Source organism: Hyperolius riggenbachi, chromosome 11 (genome assembly GCF_040937935.1).
Source record: "Hyperolius riggenbachi isolate aHypRig1 chromosome 11, aHypRig1.pri, whole genome shotgun sequence".
NCBI classification, from domain to species: domain Eukaryota; kingdom Metazoa; phylum Chordata; class Amphibia; order Anura; family Hyperoliidae; genus Hyperolius; species Hyperolius riggenbachi.
Window position 1 is genome coordinate 156,430,718 of NC_090656.1, and position 25,228 is coordinate 156,455,945.

Sequence of the window (25,228 nt, forward strand, 5' to 3'; positions counted from 1 at the left end):
TTTTTAAGCTGAGTATTGCATGTGACTCACATAAATAAGTGGATCCAGTCAAGGAGGTAGCACATTTTCTTAACCTCCCCGGCGTTCTATTGAGATCGCCAGGGAGGCTGCGGGAGGGTTTTTTTTCAATTAAAAAAAAACTATTTCATGCAGCCAACTGAAAGTTGGCTGCATGAAAGCCCACTAGAGGGCGCTCCGGAGGCGTTCTTCCGATCGCCTCCGGCGCCCAGAACAAACAAGGAAGGCCGCAATGAGCAGCCTTCCTTGTTTGGCTTTCCTCGTCGCCATGGCGACGAGCGGAGTGACGTCATGTACGTCAGCCGACGTCCTGACGTCAGCCGCCTCCGATCCAGCCCTTAGCGCTGGCCGGAACTGATTGGTCCGGCTGCGCAGGGCTCGGGCGGCTGGGGGGACCCTCTTTCGCCGCTGCTCGCGGCAGATCGCCGCAGAGCGGCGGCGATCAGGCAGCACACGCGGCTGGCAAAGTGCCGGCTGCGTGTGCTGCTTTTTATTTGAAGCAAATCGGCCCAGCAGGGCCTGAGCGGCAGCCTCCGGCGGTGATGGACGAGCTGAGCTCGTCCACACCGCTCAGGAGGTTAAAGGACATCTATTTAGAAAGGGGTTCTTCACAGAGAGTGGTTAAAATCTGGAACATCTTACCTCAGGAAGTAGTTATGGCAAACTCTATATCTGTATTTAAAGAGGGCTTGGATGCTTTCCGTGCATTAAGGGGCATCTGTGGCTATAATTATTAGGTAAGTGCCGGAAGAGTTGTTGCAGGGATTTATTTGACTGCCATCTGTAGGCAGGAAGGTATGTTTCCCTTTTAAAGCCCAATCTACACGATACGATTCTTTGTGCGATTCGATTACGATTCTATTTACGATCTGATTAAATCCGACATATTGCAATGGCAAACCGAATTGAATCGAATCCCCATCGGATATGTCAGATTTAATAGGATCGTAAATAGAATCGTAATCAAATCGCACAAAGAATCTTATCGTGTAGATGGGGCTTAAGGCTAACTGGCCCTGGCCTTGTAAGGTTTTTCACCTTCCCCTTGATCAACTGGGATATGTGCAGGTTCAGGTTGGTGTTTTTTTTTATTTATTATTATTTTTGTTTATTTCTGGTTGGACTTCATGGACGGATGTCTTTTTTCAGCCAAATTAACTATGTAGCTAAAATGAGGACTATGGAGGCTGCCATATTTATTTCCTGTTTAAACAATACTAGTTGCCTGGCTATCCTGCTGATCATTTGCCTCTAATACTTTTAGCCATAGACTCTGAACAAGCATGCAGCAAATCATGTGTTTCTGACATTATTGTCAGATCTTACAAGATTAGCTGCATGTTTCTGGTGTTGTTCAGACACTACTGCAGCCAAATAGATCAGCAGGACTACCAGGCAATTGGTAATGTTTAAAAAGAAATAAATGCAGCAGCCTCCATTTTCTTCACACTACCATTAAGTTTTCCTCTGTTTTCTGTTTCCAATGTTATCCGTTTCCTTTGTTAGTAAGTTCCAGAACTTTCCAAGAGCTCTAGACTTTAGTTCAATGTCAGCTTGCAGGGTCAACATCTCATCCTCCACTTTAGATGGGTTCAGATGAAACCGTGCTGACATTTTTGATGCAAGTGAATCAACATTGGCTTCATTGCGAAATGGATAGCACATAAATGTGTAGCAGCTGGCTCTATCACAGCTAAGTCCAGAAAGAGTCTGTCAAATTCTGAGAGACAGTTGGAAATCTGATCTGTGTAATGTGCAATGTCAAGTTGTGCTCATGCCTGCTGCTGTGTCTCCAGCTCAGAGTTGGGGTTTTTGAAGCTGTTCAACTCATGGAGCTGTAGCTTTGAGGATAAATGTTGCATTTTTGTTTGAACGCATTCACTGAGCTGATCATATTGATCAGTTTTGTCTTTTCCTTGCAGCTCAATTAAGATCATTCAGCATGTTGGTCAGATCTGTTAAAATGCTAAGTCTAGTAGCCACTGATTGTCACTTAACTGTTTGTATTCTGGATATTTATTGAGAAGAAGACACTCCTTTATCTATGGACAGAGCTCTCAGAATCTTTGCAGGAATTTCCACCTACTAAGCTATCTCACATCAGTGTGTAGCAACAACCCTGAGTGGTCGCAGTCAGCATTCTCCAGATATGCACAAAACTGCGGTCTTTGAAGAGATCTAGTTCGAATAAAACAGGCTTCATTGCCACATCCAGGCCCCGATTTATCAGTAGGCACAGATGTCCTGGCACGTTAGACTTTGCCCTCTTGGAATCTACAGTCCCCCACTAAACCACACCGCAAGTGTGCTGGCTGCTTCAGCTGTCACTTCTCCCTTACTTCCCTTGCCCATTATAGGTAGCTACAGGTGCCCCTTAAAATTAGGTAGCCAGACGTACCCTCAACATTAAGTAGCTATAGTTGCCGCCAACTATTAAGTAGCTAAAGGAACCTCAATATTAAGTATCTAGCTGTGTCCCCAAGCATTAGGTAGCTAGAGGTGCCCCTGACTGAAGGGAGATCTTGTCAGTTGAATGCCAAGAGCAGGTTGAGTAATCTCTTATTTACTATCTCATCAGGACTCTGCATAGGGAAGGAGGGAGGGAGGCCACTCGGGGAGGGGAGTGGGCCGCCTTTCCATCATCGGGCACCTTGAGGCATGTGCCTACAGTGCCTTATGGTAAATCTGGCCCTGGCCACATCCATTATCTCTTTCATGTTTAACATTTTTGCACATAATGCTTGTTGGTGTATTATGCAGTGGTAATTCAGAAAGTTAGAGAAAAGCATTATCTTCCCTGCACTTGGCAATAAGTCCATGTACACGGCCAATCATTGCGGGTGCATCATGCATCATCTGTGGTAATTGAAACCAATCCTCGTGTCTGCGGCTGAGCGGCAGCGTGTCCTACTGCTGGTGAGTCAGTGGTATTCCCCAGGTCCCGGTCCCGGAGAAGAGTCACCATATTACAGCAGGTGTGACTGTAGGGGTTGGAGCCGGGATCTGCTTCTTGGTCCTTGGCATGGCTTGGCTTGTGATCTGGTACAGGCAATTTAGATTCAACTGACCCGGAAGTACCCATTGGAGGAGATTTGCTGGAGAGGCTGAGGGGTTGCCAATACCCCTAAAGCGCAGACGGGCCCAACTAGGCCATCCTATCTGGTGAGTCATTCTACATTGGGAGGGGGGGGGGGGTGGTACTGGGGTGCCACTTCCTTTTATATGAACTGTATGACATACATTGAAGATTACTGAGATATTGAGATATGGGACTGGACAGCTGAGCGCTTTTTCCTAACTTCCTTAATTTACACACTGGGAGTCGAATTTTCTCAATAAAGTGCTTAAATGACTGAAAAATGCCCTCTCCATGTGTATGTTCTTTCATAGGTAGTATTGTCAACAGCTCCTTTTTTGCATTCATCTCTGTAAACACCAGCTGCATAAAAGTGCACAACTGGGCTGTATCAGTTATGTCTGTCGACTCATCCAATTGCAATAAAAAACAATCACTTCTCGATTTCCTTCCAAAGCTGCTTTGTCAGATCTTCAGCCATGACTTCACAGTTGCGTGTAACTGTACTTCTTGATAGCTGGACAGCTTTGATTGCAGTTAATATTTCAGGTTTGCATATGTGTATCAGCGCCAAGGAAACAAAGTGGCCGCTGCTGAGAGAAGAACAATGTCCAGAGTTCACAAACAGGTACATTTTAAATGATTAGTGCAGAGTCCAAAAACAGAAGACGAGTCTTCAACAAACAATAAGAGCAGGCAAATCTCCACCACAATAAATATTGGGGTCATGGCACAGCTCTGCATTCATGGATGCCCAGAAAAAGGAAAGAGGCTTACCAGCTGGTGACAACCCACATTATAAGGGTGTATCAACGATTTGGTAGGACATCAGGAAGCAACAGTCTGTCCAGGATCCACCAATTCAGCATTGATTCGTCTCACGAATGGATATCAGTAGTAAACATCATAAAAAGCAAACAAACGGCAACTCTAAGTGTAAACCGTTTAATATTGAGTTTTCATAGTAAAAACAGCATAAAAAATAGCATAAAAACAAAACTTACATACGGGGGCCCATGCAATGGGAACCCCGAGAAAGTGCAACGCGTGTATGGGTCAGCAGTAAAGGGCAATATAAAGGTGCCGATTGTCTCCTTCCTGAAGGACCCATACACGCGTGCAACTTTCTTGGGGTTCCCATTGCATGGGCCCCGTATGTAAGTTTTGTTTTTATGCTATTTTGTTTGTTTACTACTGGTATCTATTCGTGAAATTAATAATTGCTGAATTGGTGGATCCTAGACACACTGTTGTGGTGGAGATTTGCCTGCTCTTATTCTTTGTTGAAGACTCGTCTTCTGTTTTTGGACTCTGCGCTGATCATTTATAATATTTCAGGTTTGTTTTTTAATCCTTAGACAAGGAATCAGCAGCTTCAACAAATGCCTCTTTTATCATCTCTCCAAGGATTTTTTTGTGCTTAATAATGGAGTGACACACTCAGAAAGATGCTTCAGTGGCTGCCTTTGCTTTGGAGGTGTGCTGTGTGAAAAATGCTTGTTGTCGCCAGCCATATGGAGGTTTAAAACTGAGTGAATGTTATCACCAGATGACTGTTCCTGTTAGCACCAGTCTGCTTCCACTGGCTGTTCTTGTTCGCATTAGACTGCTTCAACTGGCTGTTCTTGTTAGCATCAGCATCAGATTACTAACCTGAAAAAATATATAGAACCACCCTTCTAGTCCCACTTCTAGCTAAAATTACAGAAGTATTCAAAAATGGGTGACTTAGTCTTTAGCACTCTTGCCTTGCAACACTGAGTTCCCGGTTTAAATCCAAGCCAAGAACAGCCAGAGATTGGACAAGCACCATGTCAAAAATAATAATAATTAAGCCATAATGTAAAGGTTTAGGGTGTGCTAAGGATAATCTAAGCAATCAACATATAAAACAAGGAAAAGTACCCTAAAGAGGCAGCACCACACTTGAACAAAGATATACAGGATCTTCTCAAAGAATTAGCATATTGTGATAAAGTTGATTATTTTCTGTAATGTACTGATAAACATTAGACTTTCATATATTTTAGATTCAAATACACACAACTGAAGTAGTTCAAGCCTTTTATTGTTTTAATATTGATGATTTTGGCATACAGCTCATGAAAACCCCAAATTCCTATCTCAAAAAATTAGCATATTTCATCCGACCAATAAAAGAAAAGTGTTTTTAAAACAAAAAAAAAAATCAATCTTCAAATAATTATGTTCAGTTATGCACTCAATACTTGGTCGGGAATCCTTTTGCAGAAATGACTGCTTCAATGCGGCGTGGCATGGAGGCAATCAGCCTGTGGCACTGCTCAGGTGTTATGGAGGCCCAGGATGCTTCGATAGTGGCCTTAAGCTCATCCAGAGTGTTGGGTCTTGCGTCTCTCAACTTTCTCTTCACAATATCCCACAGATTCTCTATGGGGTTCAGGTCAGGAGAGTTGACAGGCCAATTGAGCACAGTAATACCATGGTCAGTAAACCATTTACCAGTGGTTTTGGCACTGTGAGCAGGTGCCAGGTCGTGCTGAAAAATGAAATCTTCATCTCCATAAAGCTTTTCAGCAGATGGAAGCATGAAGTGCTCCAAAATCTCCTGATAGCTAGCTGCATTGACCCTGCCCTTGATAAAACACAGTGGACCAACACCAGCAGGTGACATGGCACCCCAGACCATCACTGACTGTGGGTACTTGTGGGTACTTGACACTGGACTTCAGGCATTTTGGCATTTCCCTCTCCCCAGTCTTCCTCCAGACTCTGGCACCTTGATTTCCGAATGACATGTAAAAGTTGCTTTCATCCGAAAAAAGTACTTTGGACCACTGAGCAACAGTCCAGTGCTGCTTCTCTATAGCCCAGGTCAGGCGCTTCTGCCGCTGTTTCTGGTTCAAAAGTGGGTTCATGCTTCCATCTGCTGAAAAGCTTTATGGAGATGAAGATTTCATTTTTCAGCATGACCTGGCACCTGCTCACAGTGCCAAAACCACTGGTAAATGGTTTACTGACCATGGTATTACTGTGCTCAATTGGCCTGCCAACTCTCCTGACCTGAACCCCACACTTTTCTTTTATTGGTCGGATGAAATATGCTAATTTTTTGAGATAGGAAATTTGGGTTTTCATGAGCTGTATGCCAAAGTCATCAATATTAAAACAATAAAAGGCTTGAACTACTTCAGTTGTGTGTATTTGAATCTAAAATATATGAAAGTCTAATGTTTATCAGTACATTACAGAAAATAATGAACTTCATCACAATATGCTAATTTTTTGAGAAGATCCTGTATACAGTGGGTTGCAAAAGTATTCGGCCCCCTTGAAGTTTTCCACATTTTGTCATATTACTGCCACAAACATGAATCAATTTTATTGGAATTCCACATGAAAGACCAACACAAAGTGGTGTACACATGAGAAGTGGAACGAAAATCATACATGATTCCAAACATTTTTTACAAATAAATAACTGCAAAGTGGTGTGTGCATAATTATTCGTCCCCCTTTGATCTGAGTGCAGTCAGTTGCCTATAGACATTGCCTGATGAGTGCTAATGACTAAATAGAGTGCACCTGTGTGTAATCTAATGTCAGTACAAATACAGCTGCTCTGTGAGGGCCTCAGAGGTTGTCTAAGAGAATATTGGGAGCAACAACACCGTGAAGTCCAAAGAACACACAAGACAGGTCCAAGACAGGTCAGGGATCAAGTTATTGAGAAATTTAAAGCAGGCTTAGGCTACAAAAAGATTTCCAAAGCCTTGAACATCCCAAGGAGCACTGTTCAAGCGATCATTCAGAAATTAAAGGAGTATGGCACAACTGTAAACCTACCAAGACAAGGCCATCCACCTAAACTTACAGGCCGAACAAGGAGAGCGCTGATCAGAAATGCAGTCAAGAGGCCCATGGTGACTCTGGACGAGCTGCAGAGATCTACAGCTCAGGTGGGAGACTCTGTCCATAGGACAACTATTAGTCATGCACTGTACAAAGTTGGCCTTTATGGAAGAGTGGCAAGAAGAAAGGCATTGTTAACAGAAAGCATAAGAAGTCCCGTTTGCAGTTTGCCACAAGCCATGTGGGGGACACAGCAACCATGTGGAAGAAGGTGCTCTGGTCAGATGAGACCAAAATGGAACTTTTTGGCCAAAATGCTATGTGTGGCAGAAAACTAACACTGCACACCACTCTGAACACACCATCCCCACTGTCAAATATGGTGGTGGCAGCATCACGCATCTCTTCAGCAGGGACAGGGAAGCTGGTCAGAGTTGATGGGAAGATGGATGGAGCCAAATACAGGGCAATCTTGGAAGAAAACCTCTTGGAGACTGCAAAAGACTTAAGACTGAGGCGGAGGTTCACCTTCCAGCAGGACAATGACCCTAAACATAAAGCCAGGGCAACAATGGAGTGGTTTAAAACAAAACATATCTGTGTTAGAATGGCCCAGTCAAAGTCCAGATCTAAATCCAATCGAGAATCTGTGGCAAGATCTGAAAACTGCTGTTCACAAACGCTGTCCATCTAATCTGACTGAGCTGGAGCTGTTTTGCAAAGAAGAATGGGCAAGGATTTCAGTCTCTAGATTTGCAAAGCTGGTACATACGGATGTGTACAGTCCCTAGATTAACATTAGATCTGTTTGCGTCCTTTCCGTTTGTACTGTATACGGTCCGTTCCGATCCGCAAAAAAATGCTAATGTGAACCGGGCATTTCACTGTGTTCCAAATTATTATGAAAATTGTATTTAAGTATCAAAAATATTAAATATTTTGTTTTTCAATTAAACTCATGGATGTGTCTTAGGGCAATTTTGATCACTGAAATTAATCTCGGACACCTTTGATAACTAGTTTGCTAGGTGAGCCTGATTAAAGGAAAAACTACTAAAAAAAAAGGGTGTTTCACATTATTAAGTAGACCACCATTTTGAAGCAATATGAGAAAAAGTGTGAAATAGTTGAATGCCTTGGACAAGGTATGAAAACCTTTATATTTCACGAAACGTTCAGCATGATCATCGAACTGTTAAAAGATTTGTAGCTGTCTCAGAGCACACTCGGGTTTGTGCAGATAAAAGCAAAATGAGGAAGGGTTCTGGCAAACCAATACATCAGAATAAGAGAACAGCTACTCAAATGCTACTACAAAAGCAGAAAACACATATTTGAAGCTGCTGGTGCCTCTGGAGTCCCACAAGCATCAGAGTGCAGGATCTTTCAGAGGATTGCAGTTATGCATAAACCTTCTATTCGGACACTCCTAACCAAAGCTTACAAGTAGAAATGGCTGCAGTGGGCCCAGAACTATAGGAAAACAAATTTTCAGTCTTATTTACTGTTGAGTGCCATGCAACCCTGGATGGTCCAAAAGGATGGAGTGGTGGATGGCCACCATGTCCCAACAAGGCTGTGTTGTCAGCAAGGATGTGGCGGCATAATGTTTTGGGCTGGAATCATGGGAAGAAAGCTGTTCGGCCCCTTTAGGGTCCCTGAAGGTGTGAAAATAAACTCTAAAAAGTATGTGGAGTTTCTGACTGACCACTTTCTTGCGCGGCACAAAAAGAATAGCTGCTTTCCATGATAAAATCATCTTTATGCATGACAATGCACCATCTCATGCTGCAAGGAATACCTCTGCATCATTGGCTGCTTTTGGCATAAAAGTAGATAAACTCATGGTGTGGCTCCCATTCTCCCCTGACCTCAGTCCTACTGAGAACCTTTGGAGCATCCTCAAGTAAAAGATCTATGAAAGTGGGAGACGGTTTACATCCAAACAGCAGTTCTGGGAGGCTATTCTGACATATTTCAAAGAAATTCAGGAAACACTAGTGAACATGACAGGCGGGGACCCCGAGCACTGCCACTGCTCGGGACCCCCAAACCAGCATGTAACACAACATGGGAGCTCAGGTGAGCCCAGGAGCTGCCACCACCAGAAACTCACCTCTCCACTCCTTCAACTTACCAAACACAAAAGGATTGCTCACTCCCAGACAGCACTCTTCCACTTATATAGTCTGCCGACTGCCAGTCAGCCAATAAGACGTGCAAATACATTACACCTAGTCTACAGTACTTAATTGAGCAGAGGCTGAGCAATTCAGCCAATTGTTTGAGAGGGCTTTCCTAACTAAACTGCATAAGGAGCTGCAAATGAAGTTTAAAATGTGCAAACACTAGTGCACATGACAGGCGGTGACCCCAAGCACTGCTACTGCTCGGGACCCCCAAACCCGCATGTAACACACTAGGGGAGTGCAGGTGAGCCCCGGAGCTGCCACCACCAGGAACTCACCCCCTCCACTCCTTCAACTTACCAAACAGTGTGGTTGTTTAATATTTAAAGCTGTAGGCTTGCTATACACCAGCGGTCCTGGATGCTTGTCTGGCTTACAGGGGCGAAAAGAGAATTTGCATATTCAGTAGTGGTGCATTGTGGGTAACCAAGTAAAATGTCACCAAGCATTGCTTATTAGTAGGAGGGCTTTTCGGTCTTTTATCCCCCAATAGATTCCTAGTGGTTTGGGTCACCCCAAGCTGCTTGGTTACTCTGGAATCTAATACCATACTGTATATTGTACAGAGAATGACACTTATTGCCACACTGGTCTGAACTCGGCCGGGATGAACTATAACGACCCCCATGGCTCAGAGTTGTGCAGCAGACCAGAGTTGTGTGCAGCGGCCCATTGATGATCCCTAAAGATCTGGCATGTCGGATCTTTAGCTATGCCTAAGCATGACCCAACGGCATTGTTCTTGGCTCCTCCCGGCCTGCCACAAGCCGCTCCGTCAGATGCGTTTGTCTTCCCTTCGCCCCCCGCGCAACAGAGGCGTCATCAGCCAAAGGCGACAGTGCACTAACAACACTGTACAGAAGTGTCGTGTAATCAGCCTTTGCACAAGACGCGTCTTTTGCTATGCAGGGTGGAGCAGAGAAACAATGAGCGTGCGTAATGGAGAGGTTTCTGGTAGTGGGATCAGCGAGAACAATGCTATTGAGCTGTGCCCGGGCATTACTAAAAATCTAACATGCCGAATCTTCTTGCAATCTATGTGCGCCTGATGTAGTCATGCTGGTCTGACCATAATGACCTCCCCCGCCATTGCAGTTGTTTTGTTTTGCATTGCTTTGTGGATGACGTGCTGGTCGTATGGCAGGGAGGACAGGAGGAATTTGAAGCTTTTATGGGGTTCCTTAATGATAACCGTGTAAATATGCGGTTCACATCCGAAATGGATGATAAAGGCATGAACTTTTTGGATCTGAGAATTAAACTGGATGGAGCAAGGCTAGTGTGTGAGGACTTCAGAAAAGTGACAGCCGTTAACTCACTGTTGCACAGAAGCAGCTTCCACCCGGAACACGTCAAGTCCTCCCTGCCATACGGCCAGTTCGTGCGCTTGAGATGCAATAACTCTAGCCTGGATGCGTTTGAGGCACAAGCACGGGAACTTACCACACGCTTACGAGCGAGAGATTATGATGAGATGGCTCTCGAAACAGTGAAAGAGAGAGCAAGGGGTAAGGATAGGTCCTCACTTCTCCACAGAAAGCCCAAGATAGACAAGAAGTCTGTCACATTCACCTTTGATTACACCCCAATGTCCAAAAAAATTGACTCAAGTCATCAAAAAGAATTGGTCAGTGATAACAAGAGACCCAATGCACAAAAAGGTCTTCCCAGATCCCCCAGGAGTACCTTACAGAAGGGCCCCAACACTGAGTGATACTGTATATTGATCAGAAGTGAGCACCGATCTCCAATACCATCTAATTGGTCAGCCTGTCGACGTCCCAAAGGGAATCATAAGTGTGGCCACTGTAAGTTTTGTCCACAGATGTTGGAAGGAATGAACTACCGGATAGCAGGGGTGCAATGGGAAGTGAGGGGCTTTATCACTTGCCAGACTGAATTTGTCTCTTATGTTATATTTTGTCCCTGTCCATTTTACTATATAGGCAAAACAACCAGATCTTTACAGGAGAGGGTAGGGGAGCACCTTGGGTCCATCAAATCGGGTAAGGGATGCCCACGCCTCATAAAACATGTGAGGGAGGCCGACGGGGGCAGGGCGCAATGCCTGAGATTTGCGGGTCTCCTGCATGTGGCCACAGCCCGAAGAGGCGGTTATCGCGATCAGGAATTGACCCGACGGGAATCCCGCGTGATTATGCGGACGGAAGCAATGGGGCCCTTGGGCCTTAACGACAGGCTGGAACTATGATGCTTTTTAGAGCCTTGAATCCCAGGCTCTATATTGCCTCCCTTTTTCCTTTCCTCTTTTGAATGCTTGAAAAAAGAAATTCCCCCCACCCTCCTTTTTCCTCTCCTGAATTTGGGGTGGTCCCATAGGTGGTCCCCTGTCCCTAGTAAATTAGAACGACCAACTGTATTAGTGGTGTTGGGGTGCTTTGGTATATCCTGGCCCCCAAATATTTTTCCCCTTCCCCTCTCTTGTATCCGAAATCTCTCCTCCCCTTGTATTCAGAGATTTCCTCTCACACCCCGCTATGTCCTCAGACATCGGGGGCGGGCCTAACCTGTGTTAAAATGAGGGGTAATACGCCCCAAAACAGACTGTGAATACACGGTCTGACATGGTTTGGACCCTTGTTGTGGGATGTGTGCAGCCCGGCAGGCAGGGCACACAGGTAGTGTTGGAGGGCCGGATGGAGATAGTCACTGCCCAGAGTGGAAGCAGCGATTGGTGAAATTGGGGGGCCTTTGCGATGGCCCCCAGGCTCCGTCGCCATTCTCAGAGCCCCTCACAAACCTGCTGCCCTTCCTCCGGACTTGCAACGTCCCTGCAACGGGCTTAACTCAATGGGCTATCTTAGGCCCAGGCAGTTGTTGGGCTGCAGCCGGGCAGTCCCGCCCCGGATAGTACGCGGATACGTAGGGAAAAAGAGAACATCAAGAGCCCAATATAGTGTAGTATGTACTGGTAATGTATAATTGGAAGAGCAATAATATTAATTTAAAACTTTCAAACCAGGGTTACCAAGTAGGCAACCACTGTCAAAGCAGGTGGGGAGATTGTCCTGACCCCACTCAGGATTAAAAAGTCACTCTCTGTAGTAGAAGAAGGAAGGGTACAACCCTCCACCAAGGGTGGACTTGATGTAGATAATAGGATAACAGAGGCGCCAACAGGATAAAAAACACTAAAAGAACTTAAAAACCAATCTTGGTAATAGAGGAGGTAGTGGTGGACTTACCTCCTCCAAGCAGAACATACGACTGTGGATTTTCAGTCAAAACAATTTTATTGGATACTCCAAATAAAGTGCAACACGTTTCGCGGGATACAAATCCGCTTCATCAGGCAATAACAGATAGGAGTAAACAGCTGTAACAGAGACCATAGAGTAATTGGGACTGTAGTGCTTTGGCAGAATTCATTCTGATTATTCGTACATTAATTTGGCTATGAATATATCTCAATAGTGGCATAAAAATATGTTGCATAAATTTGCATGCATATACATGAACCTGTGTTCGAAATACATACAATCGGCAGAGAATTGTGGCAGGAATTAGTGTCCAAAACTATTGCTAGTCTTAGTGTGAGTATGACTTACATGGTGACTTATACATTTAAATTAAATAAAATACAATAGCAAAGATTTGTAATCAAAATTGAACTTATATAAAAGTACTATTGAGTGTGGTCACAATGTTTATAAAACCTGGTAATTCGGACCAATATGTAATGGTAGCAAAGAGGTATTAAATTGTGCCTGTAGAAGTGGACAGGAAGTGCATTAATTTAGCTATGAATATACATCAATAGTGGCAAAAAAAAATGTTGCATAATTTTGCATACATAAACCTGTATTAGAAATATGTACAGTCGACAGAGTAGAGGGGGTAATGGGCGGGATCCAATGGGAAGAGGCCACGGTGGAAGTACAGGAAGTACATTAATTTGGCTATGAATATACCTCAAAAGTGGCATAAAAATATGTTGCATAAATTTGCATGCCTATACATAAACCTGTATTCGAAAAAAATATACAATTGACAGAGAATTGTGGCAAGAATTAGTGTCTAAACTATTGCTAGTCTGACTTACACGGTGACTTATACGTTTAAAATAAATAAAATTCAATAGTAAAAATTTGTAACCGAGATTAAATTTATATAAAAGGACTATTGATTATGGAACCTGGTAATTCGGACCAATATGTAATGGTACCAAAAAGGTATTAAAATGTGCCTGTAGAGGTAAAGGAAAGATTGGACTTACCATCTGCCAGTATCATCAACGCTGAGCGTCTCTGTGCTGTTTGAGGACGCTTTAGCATGTTAAGGAGAAGGGGTAATGGACGGGAGCCAATGGGAAGATGCCACTGTGAACAGGAAGTGACATCAGGAATGAGATGGCAAAAAAACGAAATGGGTGTGCCAATAACGGTGCATTAAATTAAAAAGAAAAAAAGATTGTGTTGAAGTAACATAGGTGTGCACTAATGACCCAGGTAGCCATCTTAGTGGAGGCACTGATTAGTACACAAGTTCTATGGAAGTACGTTATTTCTATAAAACGTTTTGAGGTGTTTTATTCTATTTGTAAACAATAGGTTTTTGTTACTCTAAGCACAGAGTGTGTTTGAAAAAGAACCTTTGCACTAAAGGATTTGCATTATCGTCACCCCTGTAACCACAGACCTACATGTATTCGCCGCTGTGCGGCGATCCTCCGCCCCTTCACCCTCGACCTCACATTACCCAGCCCTGGGTCAATGGCGTGCGTGGTGGGCAAGGCTCCATGGTCTCTTCCCGGGAGCCCGAACACGCCACCATTTGCCCTGGCCATACGCACATGAGCAAGCACCATATAGGCGCGAAACAGCTGTTGCGCCGTCCACACACCCCCTGGTCACCCATCCCTACCAGTCACAACGCGGACCCTGGTCAAGGTTTGATGTAACCCCACAATTGTTTTGTCACGTTATGGATCTGTATACATCTGCATTGTGACTTTTCATGGGGAATAAAGCAACCATTGAAGCGGTGCATGGATTGCCTTGTGTTTTACTGATATTGCACAGTAGTTTTTCCGTATGCATTCTTGCATGCACGCTTTTATGCTATGCCCTGAGACCAGTAAGTGCATTTGAATAAATTGGAGTGTATTGCCCGGCAAGGGATTTAAAGGTGCAGTGGACTATTTATCCCCCAGTTGCTGAGTGCCAGGTGAATCCTTTCTCCAAGTGTATCAGGTTTTGGACTAGTGCATCTCTTGACGGGGGTATTTTCAGGGATTTATTTATTTTCAAAAGCACTTAGTGAATGGCAGTTGCTCTGTCCAACTGCCAAAAAATGGTGTACCAGAGAAGCTGGCCAGCATCATTGTTTAAATCCTTTTTAGGAAATATCTTTATAAAGAATAAAAGCCTTGCTGAGAATTTCTACTACTTACTGTATGTGACAGCAACATAGGAGAAAAGTACTTTATTGTTCATTTTACTCTGAAAAAAATATACTTCTTATTTGTCTATGTTTGCACATAATTTAAATTTTACAGTTTTTCACCATAGTCCCCCTTTAAATGTTTTAATTGAGCTAATAATATACTCCTCAATATCAACCCAAGAGGGCCTATCATTACTTAAATGCCAGTAAGTAAGTGAAGCTAATTGTTCAGCTTTATAATGGTGTTTCAGATTAGGTACTCCATGCCAGTTTTTCATTTTTTAAAACAGATGGCATTTGCGATAATTCAGCTTTAAAGGGACTCCGAGCAGTGCAGTAACTATGGAAAGATGCATACAATTTTGAAGCTCTCTTTCTCCTCTTTCCAACAGTATATCAACCGCCGCACTACGCCTTTTAGTGTTCTCTATTTTTCGGCAAATGCGATTTCGATCGCGAAAATAAAGAAAACTAAAAGGCGTAGGGCAGCGGTTTATGTGTCGTCGGAAAGAGGAGAAAGAGAGCTTAAAAATGGTATGCATCTTTCCATAGTTACTTGTATTACACAGGACGACTTTTCCCCAAAGTTGGCAGCTCCATTCAGCTTCAAAATGGTATGCATCTTTCCATAGTTTCTGCACTGCTCGGAGTTCCTTTAAGTGAGCAACTGTGGTTTCCTATGATGTATCACTCACAAATCATCTCTTTATGCTCCTAAAGCTAGGCACACATCCAAAACCGCTGGTGTATAGTCGGCCTATAGCTTAACATTTTTACAGAACCACATCAACTTAACATAACAATTATAAGGAATGCAATACATGTTGTAAAAACAGAAACTAGGCTGGCAAAGATTGAAGCTGAAAATCAAATTGCTAGGGATATCAAATCTAACCCAAAGAAGTTTTACAAGTACATCAACTCTAAAAAAAAAAAAGAAAGGTTGACTGTATTGAACTCCTAAAGGATGAGGGTGGGAACTCAATGGTGGATGATCAGGTTAAGGCAGAGTTATTAAATGCTTTTGTTGCTTATGTCTTCACGAGGGAAACATCACTGTTGCAAATTACAGATGCAGAAGAGTCTCAATCTTCCAATTGTAATATTAAATACTTAACGCAGGAAGAAGTGAAGGCAAGACTAAATAAATTAAAAATAGACAAGGCACCTGGCCCGGAGGGCATACATTCTCGGGTCCTAAGGGAATTAAGTTCCGTTATCAATAAACCCCTTTATCTTATCTTTTGTGACTCTCAACTGGCAGAGTTCCCATAGATTGGCGTATAGCCCACGTTTTCCCATTATTTAAGAAGGATAAAAAATCAGATCCAGTAAATTATAGACTTGTAAGCTTAACATCAGTTGTGTGCAAACCTATTAAGAGATACTATACAAGACTTCATAGTAGAAAATAATCTTATTTCTCATCATCAGCCTGAGTTTACTAAAGAAAAGTGTTGTTTGACTAACATGCTCAGCTTTTATGAGGTAGTGAACACTAATGTGGATATTGGGAATGTTGTAGATGTGATATACTTGGACTTTGCAAAGGCCTTCGACACTGTTCCCCACAAAAGTCTGGTGCAAAAGTTGAGGATGCAAGGACTGGGGAAGAGTCTGTGCACATGGATAGGGAACTGGATATTGGGCAGAAAACAAAGCGTTGTGGACAATGGATCTTATTCAAAATGGGAGACTGTTAGCAGTGGGGTCCCACAGGGGTCTGTTCTGGGTCCAGTGCTCTTCAATTTATTTACTAATGATCTTGTAGATGCAGTAGAAAGCAATGTTGCTATTTTGCAGATGATACAAAATTGTGCAGAATCGTCAACTCTCAGGAAGATAGTGACATATTGCAACAGGATATAGATAGGATGGCTACATGGCCACATAATTGGAAGATGAAAGTCAATGTTGAAAAATGTAAAGTCTTGCATATTGGTCGTACCAATGGTCTAAAACCATGCAAAATAAACGGGATACAGATGGGGACATCGAACTTGAAGAAGGACTTAGGAGTACTCATTGACAACAAGTTGAATAATAGTATTTAGTGCCAAGCCGCTGCAGCTAAAGCTAATAAAACTTTGGGATGTATTAAAAGGGAAATAAAAACTTGAGATGCTAGCATAATATTGCCCTTGTTTAACTCTCTAGTAAGGCCACATCTGGAATATGGAATTCAGTTCTGGGCACCACATTATAGGAAGGGTACTGCAGTTTTAGAGCAGGTGCAGAGACAAGCAACAAAATTGATTCGAGGGATGGAAGGTCTCGCTTACCAAGAAAGGTTAGATAAACTGGGTTTATTTAGTCTAGAGAAAAGACGCCTTAGAGGGGATCTAATTAACATGTATAAATACATCAGAGGGCAATACAAAAGCTTGGCAGATGAGTTTTTTTGTCCCTACGCCTTCACAAAGGACTAGAGGACACGATCTGCGCATGGAGGAAAAACATTTCAGCCATATATTTAGGAAAGGGTTCTTTACAGTAAGAGTGATTATGATGTAGAATGCATTGCAACAGGAAGTAGTTATGGTAAATTCTATATCTGCATTTAAAGGGGGCTTAGATGCTTTCCGTGCATTGAAAGACATGCATGGCTATAATTACTAGGTAATGCCCAGTGATGTTGATCCAGGGATTTTATCTGATTGCCATCTGGAGTCGGGAAGGATTTTTTTCCCTTTTGGGGCTAATTGGACCATGCCTTGTAAGGGTTTTTCAACTTCCTCTGGATCAACAGGGATATGTGAGGGAGCAGGCTGGTGTTGTACTTTGTTTTCTGGTTGAACTCTATGATCGTATGTCTTCTTTCAACCCAAATAACTATGTTACTATATGCATACAGCTTTGTTTTGGACTTTCTGGTCCTCAGCAGTGCATTGCATGGATTGATAAGGCTCTATGATATAGGGCAGAGATGATTTTAGACATTCTAGGCAATTCTGGAGTGTCACTGGTCCTGGGGGGTGCCATACCCCACCCCCACTGGTTTTCTATTGCCTGCTTGTGCTGAGTGCGTGCAGCAGCAGGAAGTACTGTGTCATAAGAAGCAGCAGCTTTGCAGGTCCCTGGAGAGCAGACCCCACATGGTCCAGATAGTGTACATTGCAGGCAGTCGCCACTGTGTCCATCTGTGCCACCTCTGTCCCCCTTTGTGCCGCCTTGCATCTCCATGTGCCTCCTTCAATCTCCCTGTGCCACTTCTGTCCCTCTGTGCCACTATGCCTCCTTCTGTGCCCCTTTGTGCTTCTTTCAGTCCCCCCGTGCCTTTGTCTGGTTCCCTGTGCCTTTGTCTGGTCCCCTGTGCATTCTTCAGTCCCCCTCTGCCTCCTTCTGTCTCCCTTTGTGCTTCTTTCTTTCCCCCTTTGTGTCTCCTTCTGTCCCCCTATGTGCCTCCTTCTGTCTCCCTGTGCCTCCCTCTGTGCCACCATCTGTCCTTCTCTGCTTCCTTCTGTCTCCTTGTTTGCCTCCTTCCATTTCCTTGTGCCTCCTCCAGTCCCTTTGTGTTACCTCATCTCCTTGTGCATCCCTGTGTCCCACTGTGCCTAGACTCCTTCTGTCCCGGCGGAAGCACAGCACTGGTGAGCGCACAGCTTCTGCTGGGCTATAATCTGCAATTAGGCCCAGTGCACACCAAAACCGCTCGCAGATCCTAAAAATGCTAGTGTTTTTTGGAGCGATTCTAGGCATGTTTAGAGACGTTTTCTAAACATGCCTAGCGTTTTTTGGGACCGTTTTTGTGTAGCAGATTACAAATCTTGTTACAGTAAAGCTGTTACTGAACAGCTTCTGTAGCAAAAACACCTGGAAAACAGCTCTGATGTAGCGTTTTCCACAGCGGTTTGCATTTTTCCTATACTTTACATTGAGGCTGAAACACTTCTGCAAACCGCAAGTGTGCACCATCCCATTGAAATACATTAGCCAAGCGTTTTCACAGGTGGATGCGGTTGGCGGATTGCTTCTAAAACCGCTCGGTGTGCACTGGGCCTTACACACTAAGCAGGAAGGGGTTGTGCAATAGAAAACAGGGGTCGGAGGGTTTATTGTATCTTGGGGACTCCCTGTATTAAGCATCTACCTTATACGCCACATGGTTCATATATTCTTTTTAGTGTGTAAATGTGTTTTTCCTTGGGGAGGCACAGGACTTCTTGCTTGGAGTGACAAAAAGGCTAGAAACTTCCCTGGCATAGGGCTTGGACAAGTACTACAAAATACCCAGATAGCTTTTTGTTATCCAGAACCACAGAACTAGTGATTCTATATGTCAGATTTTAACCATTTATGCCGCCTGGACGTGAGCCTCACGTCCAGGCGGCTGCTATGCTGCAGATGCGTGCTTCGGCGTGCTCCTGTGCCCCCGTGCCGGTAGCTTGGAAATCATTGATCTAAGTCCCCAGCAGAAAAACTGACGCCCTCTTCTCAGAGGCCGTGGTCTTTCTGGGGGGAAAAAAAAAGTCTCCTGTCCTCTTCTCGCTTCCTGGAAGTGAGAAGAATCAAAAAGAAAAATCTCAATGTTTCCATCTTGTGGCCAAATAGTAAAACTACGTCTACATACATTTTTTAACACAATAAACACGCATTATTACATTTAAACTGTTAATTTATTACATAGTTACATAGTTACATAGTTATTTTGGTTGAAAAAAGACATACGTCCATCGAGTTCAACCAGTATAAAGTACAACACCAGCCTGCTCCCTCACATATTCCTGTTGATCCAGAGGAAGGCGAAAAAACCCTTACAAGGCATGGTCCAATTAGCCCCTAAAGGGAAAAATTCCTTCCCGACTCCAGATGGCAATCAGATAAAATCCCTGGATCAACATCATTAGGCATTACCTAGTAATTGTAGCCATGGATGTCTTTCAACGCAAGGAAAGCATCTAAGCCCCCTTTAAATGCAGGTATAGAGTTTGCCATAACGACTTCCTGTGGCAATGCATTCCACATCTTAATCACTCTTACTGTAAAGAACCCTTTCCTAAATAAATGGCTAAAACGTTTTTCCTCCATGCGCAGATCATGTCCTCTAGTCCTTTGAGAAGGCCTAGGGACAAAAAGCTCATCCGCCAAGGTATTATATTGCCCTCTGATGTATTTATACATGTTAATTAGATCCCCTCTAAGGCGTCTTTTCTCTAGACTAAATAAACCCAGTTTATCTAACCTTTCTCGATAAGTGAGACCTTCCATCCCACGCATCAATTTTGTTGCTCGTCTCTGCACCTGCTCTAAAACTGCAATATCTTTTTTGTAATGTGGTGCCCAGAACTGAATTCCATATTCCAGATGTGGCCTTACTAGAGAGTTAAACAGGGGCAATATTATGCTAGCATCTCGAGTTTTTATTTCCCTTTTAATGCATCCCAAAATTTTGTTAGCTTTAGCTGCAGCTGCTTGGCATTGAGTACGATTATTTAACTTGTTGTCAATGAGTACTCCTAAGTCCTTCTCCAAGTTTGATGTCCCCAACTGTATCCCATTTATTTTGTATGGTGCTAGACCATTAGTACGTCCAAAATGCATGACCTTACATTTGTCAACATTGAATTTCATCTGCCATGTATGTGCCCATATAGCCATCCTATCCAGATCCTGTTGCAATATGACACTATCTTCCTGAGAGTTAATGATTCTGCACAATTTTGTATCATCTGCAAAAATAGCAACATTGCTCACTACTGCATCTACTAGGTCATTAATAAATAAATTGAAGAGCACTGGACCCAGAACAGACCCCTGTGGGACCCCACTGCTAACAGTCTCCCATTTTGAGTATGATCCATTGACCACAACTCTTTGTTTTCTGTCCATTAGCCAGTTCCCTATCCATGAACACAGACTCTTCCCCAGTCCTTGCATCCTCAACTTTTGCACCAGACTTTTGTGGGGAACAGTGTCGAAGGCCTTTGCAAAGTCCAAGTATATCACATCTACAGCATTCCCAATATCCATATTAGCATTCACTACCTCATAAAAGCTGAGCATGTTAGTCAAACAGGACCTGTCTTTAGTAAACCCATGTTGATGCTGAGAAATAAGATTATTTTCTACTATGAAGTCATGTATAGTATCTCTTAGTAACCCCTCAAATAGTTTGCATACAACTGATGTTAAACTTACAGGTCTATAATTTCCTGGATCAGATTTTTTGCCCTTCTTAAATAATGGGAAAACGTGGGCTGTACGCCAATCCACTGGGACTCTGCCAGTTGCAAGAGAGTCACAAAAGATAAGATAAAGGGGTTTATCTATAACTGAACTTAATTCCCTTAGGACCCGAGGATGCATGCCATCCGGGCCAGGTGCCTTGTCTATTTTTAATTTATTTAGTCTTGCCTTCACTTCTTCCTGCGTTAAGTATTTAATATTACAGTTAGAAGATTGAGACTCTTCCGCCTCTGTAGTTTGCAACAGTGCTGTTTCTTTTGTGAAGACAGAAGCAAAGAAAGCATTTAATAACTCTGCCTTACCTTGGTCATCCACCATTGAGTTCCCATCCTCATCCTTTAGGAGTCCTATACAGTCAACCTTTCTTTTTTTAGAATTACATTTAACTGTTTATTTTTCCTACACCAAAAAGTACCCAAATAACATTTTTAATGGAAAAAAAATTACAATAACAAAAATAAAAATAAATATTTACCTAAGAGTCTGAACTTTTTAAATGTGATAGGGACAAAATTTAAATGGTGTAATAACCGAGACAAATGGGCAAATAAAATACATAGGTTTTAATTATGGTTGCATGTATTATTTTAAAGTTATAATGGCCGAAAACTGAGAAATAATGATTTTTTTTCCATATTTTTCTTAATATTCCTGTGAAAATGCATTTAGAAAAAAATAATTCTTAGCAAAATGTACCACCCAAAGAAAGCCTGATTGGTGACGGAAAAAACAAGATATAGATCAATTCATTGTGATAATTAGTGATACAATTATTAGCCAATGAATGGGAGGTGAAAATTGCTCTGTTGCATGAGGTGAAAAATCCCCGCAGGTTGAAATGGTTAAGGGCATAAAGAGATAATTTGCGTATACAGGATTAATATGTCAATAGGCTTGATTCACAAAGCGGTTTGTGAATCGAACCCAATGTGTTTCAACTTCAGTAACTGTTCTTTTCATTAAAAAAATCCACAAAAGACGCTTTAATGTAGCAATTATAGCTTACTGTTTAGTTTTAATGTTGTTGTTTTTTTTTTTTTTTTCTAAAATACAGATTTTCTCTGGTAGTTGAAAATGGGAAGGTGAAAGCAATCAACGTGGAGGAAGACGGGACTGGTCTGACCTGCAGCCTGGCTGGAAATATAATGTCACAGCTCTAAAGTGCAACTATTCATAACCCTAATTAATTACTGTATATACTCGCGTATAAGCCTCATTTTTCCGTACAAAAAATATGCTGAAAAGTTACCCCCTCAGCTTATATGCGAGTCAGTCAGTGTTCTCCCCAGAATTTTTTTCCAGCCGGGTGGCATGAAAAAGTAGCCGGGTGGTGTTGGATTTCGTAAGGGGGGGGGGGCTGATTTTTCCATTTCACGTGTGGTAGATGCTACCTCCCCAACATGAAAGGCATCGAACGGTACATCCGATACATGAAGCATGGCTAACGGTACATCTCATACATTAAAGATGGCTAGCGGTTCATCCCGTACATTAAACAAGCACACACATACAATGTACAACCACACTGTACACACACATGCAATGTACAACCATACTACACACACACACACACACACACACACACACACATGCAATGTACAACCATACTACACACACGCACAATGTACAACCACACTACACACACACTGTACACACACACGCAATGTACAACCATACTACACACACACACAATGTACAACCACACTACACACACACTGTACACACACACGCAATGTACAACCATACTACACACACGCAATGTACAACCATACTACACACACACACAATGTACAACCACACTACACACACACTGTACACACACACGCAATGTACAACCATACTACACACACGCAATGTACAACCATACTACACACACACACAATGTACAACCACACTACACACACACTGTACACACACACGCAATGTACAACCATACTACACACACGCAATGTACAACCATACTACACACACACACACACACAATGTACAACCATACTACACACACGCAATGTACAACCATACTACACACACACACACACACACACACACACACACACACACAATGTACAACCATACTACACAAACGCAATGTACAACCATACCACACACACACACACACACACACAATGTACAACCACTGTACACACACACACACACAATGTACAACCACTGTACACACACACACACAATGTACAACCACTGTACACACACACACACAATGTACAACCACTGTACACACACACACAATGTACAACCACTGTACACACACACACACACACACACAATGTACAACCACTGTACACACACACACACACAATGTACAACCACTGTACACACACACACACACAATGTACAACCACTGTACACACACACACACACAATGTACAACCACTGTACACACACACACACACACACACACAATGTACAACCACTGTACACACACACACACACACAATGTACAACCACTGTACACACACACACACACACAATGTACAACCACTGTACACACACACACACAATGTACAACCACTGTACACACACACACAATGTACAACCACTGTACACACACACACGTGCACACACACACACACACTGTACACACACACACACACACTGTACACACACACACACACACACACACACACCTCTTGAAAATTACCATCAAATATGGAGAGCTCCTAACGTATGTGAATGTCAAGTTAATGTTATCTTGTCAGGGTTCAGGCTGTCAGCAAATGAAGCGAAAGCAAACAACAAACCTGCTGAATAATCCATACCCATAAACATGATACTTAGGTCTGCTGAAACAGATCATCATACTGGGCCACTCACAGCTCCTCTGGAACTCCTGGGTGATAGAAAGAAAGCAGGAGCCAGCGAACCAGTCTGAGGAAACCATTTTCAAATTACCCGTGCAGGGGGCGGAGCTCTCTCCGGCCCCCTGCTGTTTGAATGCAATTACACGCCCCCTGCCAGGTGATTGGGCAGGGGCGGTGTTCTCCCGACAGCTCAGCCTCTGCTCATAGCTGCAGGCTGAAGATTACCAGCGGCGAGTGCCGCCCACAAGTTGGCCGCTGTATTGCGCGATTGGGCAGGGGGTCGTGATGTGACAACAGCTCAGCTTCAGTTAATAGCTGCACGCTGAGCAAGGCTAGGGCTTACTAGCAGCAAGCGCCGCCCACAATATGGCGGCCGCCGTATCGAGTGGCTGCGCATTAGTAATATTCATCAAACTCCTGCTGGGCACCCCCAAGTTGACATATGGGGCACCTCAGCCAGGCGGGCGGGGACTTAAAACAGCCGAGCGGCCCGCCCACTTAATTAGCCCTGGGGAGAACACTGAGTGGAGAAGAATGGATGGTGGAGCAGGTTTTGTTACTGGCAGAGGACCATAAGGATTGTGCACTAGTGAACCTGCTCTTGCCAGCTGCCTCCCTGCTGTGTCCGTGCCCCTCATCCCCTGCAACATGGTGTGCAGAGTGCACTGCTCAGGACTATCTGTGTGCCCTGGCTTGTGGAGCGGAGCGTGCAAGCAGCGTGTCAGGGGTGCAATGATCCGAGTGTTCTTTCTGTGTGGCAATCACTGTCTATCTATGACACCATCTAGTGACATCTTGAGACACCGCTGTACCATCCTTGGGGCCCATCTGGCTATGGGGAGGGGGGCTGACTTGAACTGGGGGCACATATGGCTACTGTGGAAAAAGCTATACTGGGGAGGGGGCTTATACGTTAGTCAATCACTTTTTCTTGGTTACTGAGGGAAAAGTGGGTACCTCGGCTTATATGCGGGCCGGATTATATGCGAGTATATACGGTATACTATTTTTAGAAATCTGAATGTTACTAAATCATACTCCATTATTTAAAATGTCAAATGTGCATTAAATGGAACAGTGACTGCAGAAATTAGTTCGTGGAATCAAACAATAATCAAAATATTAGGTTGTAGTTATTGAATCTAGTAACCTCAACTTTTACTGGTGCATCTGCCATTGATATTTCTAAGTAGTTGGTTGCATTAAATAGCTTCTAAACCCCAATTATGCTGTCTTACCTATCTTGATTAAATTCTCATACGCCAAATTTCTAGACTGGTGTGTCTTAAAGGAACACAATCAAACCAAGTGTTCTAAAATGACAATGTACAAATAATGTCTATGTAGCTGTGTAAACATTTTCCTACTTTTCATGTTAAATATCAGAGGCAAAAGCTGTAATTCATTGTCTGTAGGATTTCTCAAAACAGGTGTATGCTTCAGTGTACAGCCAGTGTTTTTTTTTTTATTTTATTTTTTTTTTTTGCATATCCAACTACAGAGTATTTTTCTCTGAAAGCAAAAAAGTATGAAAAGCTGTGGCGTCACAGACCATTACAAATGTTTATAACAATTTACATTTCCTCTGCTCTCTTCAGACACTTCCGTCACTTTAGTCAGAGACACAGGGCACAGTACACAGGCAGCTGCAGCTGCTGAGAGCTTTCTTTCACACACAAGGTTAACAGATGCACTATAAGGGA

General features: G+C 43.2%; 1 protein-coding gene across 3 annotated transcripts in view; it reads left to right on the forward strand.

Annotated features, from left to right (window-relative positions):
* The window catches only part of PRDX5 (peroxiredoxin 5), a 260,461-nt gene extending 235,669 nt beyond the window's left edge, over positions 1 to 24,792 (forward strand). For all 3 annotated transcript variants that reach the window (XM_068260364.1, XM_068260365.1, XM_068260363.1), the window contains one exon: positions 21,761 to 24,792. In XM_068260364.1, coding sequence (XP_068116465.1) covers positions 21,761 to 21,866 — 106 coding nt within the window. In that variant the 3' untranslated portion in view covers positions 21,867 to 24,792. The remainder of the gene's footprint in view (positions 1 to 21,760) is intronic.
* Positions 24,793 to 25,228: the final 436 nt, after the last annotated feature.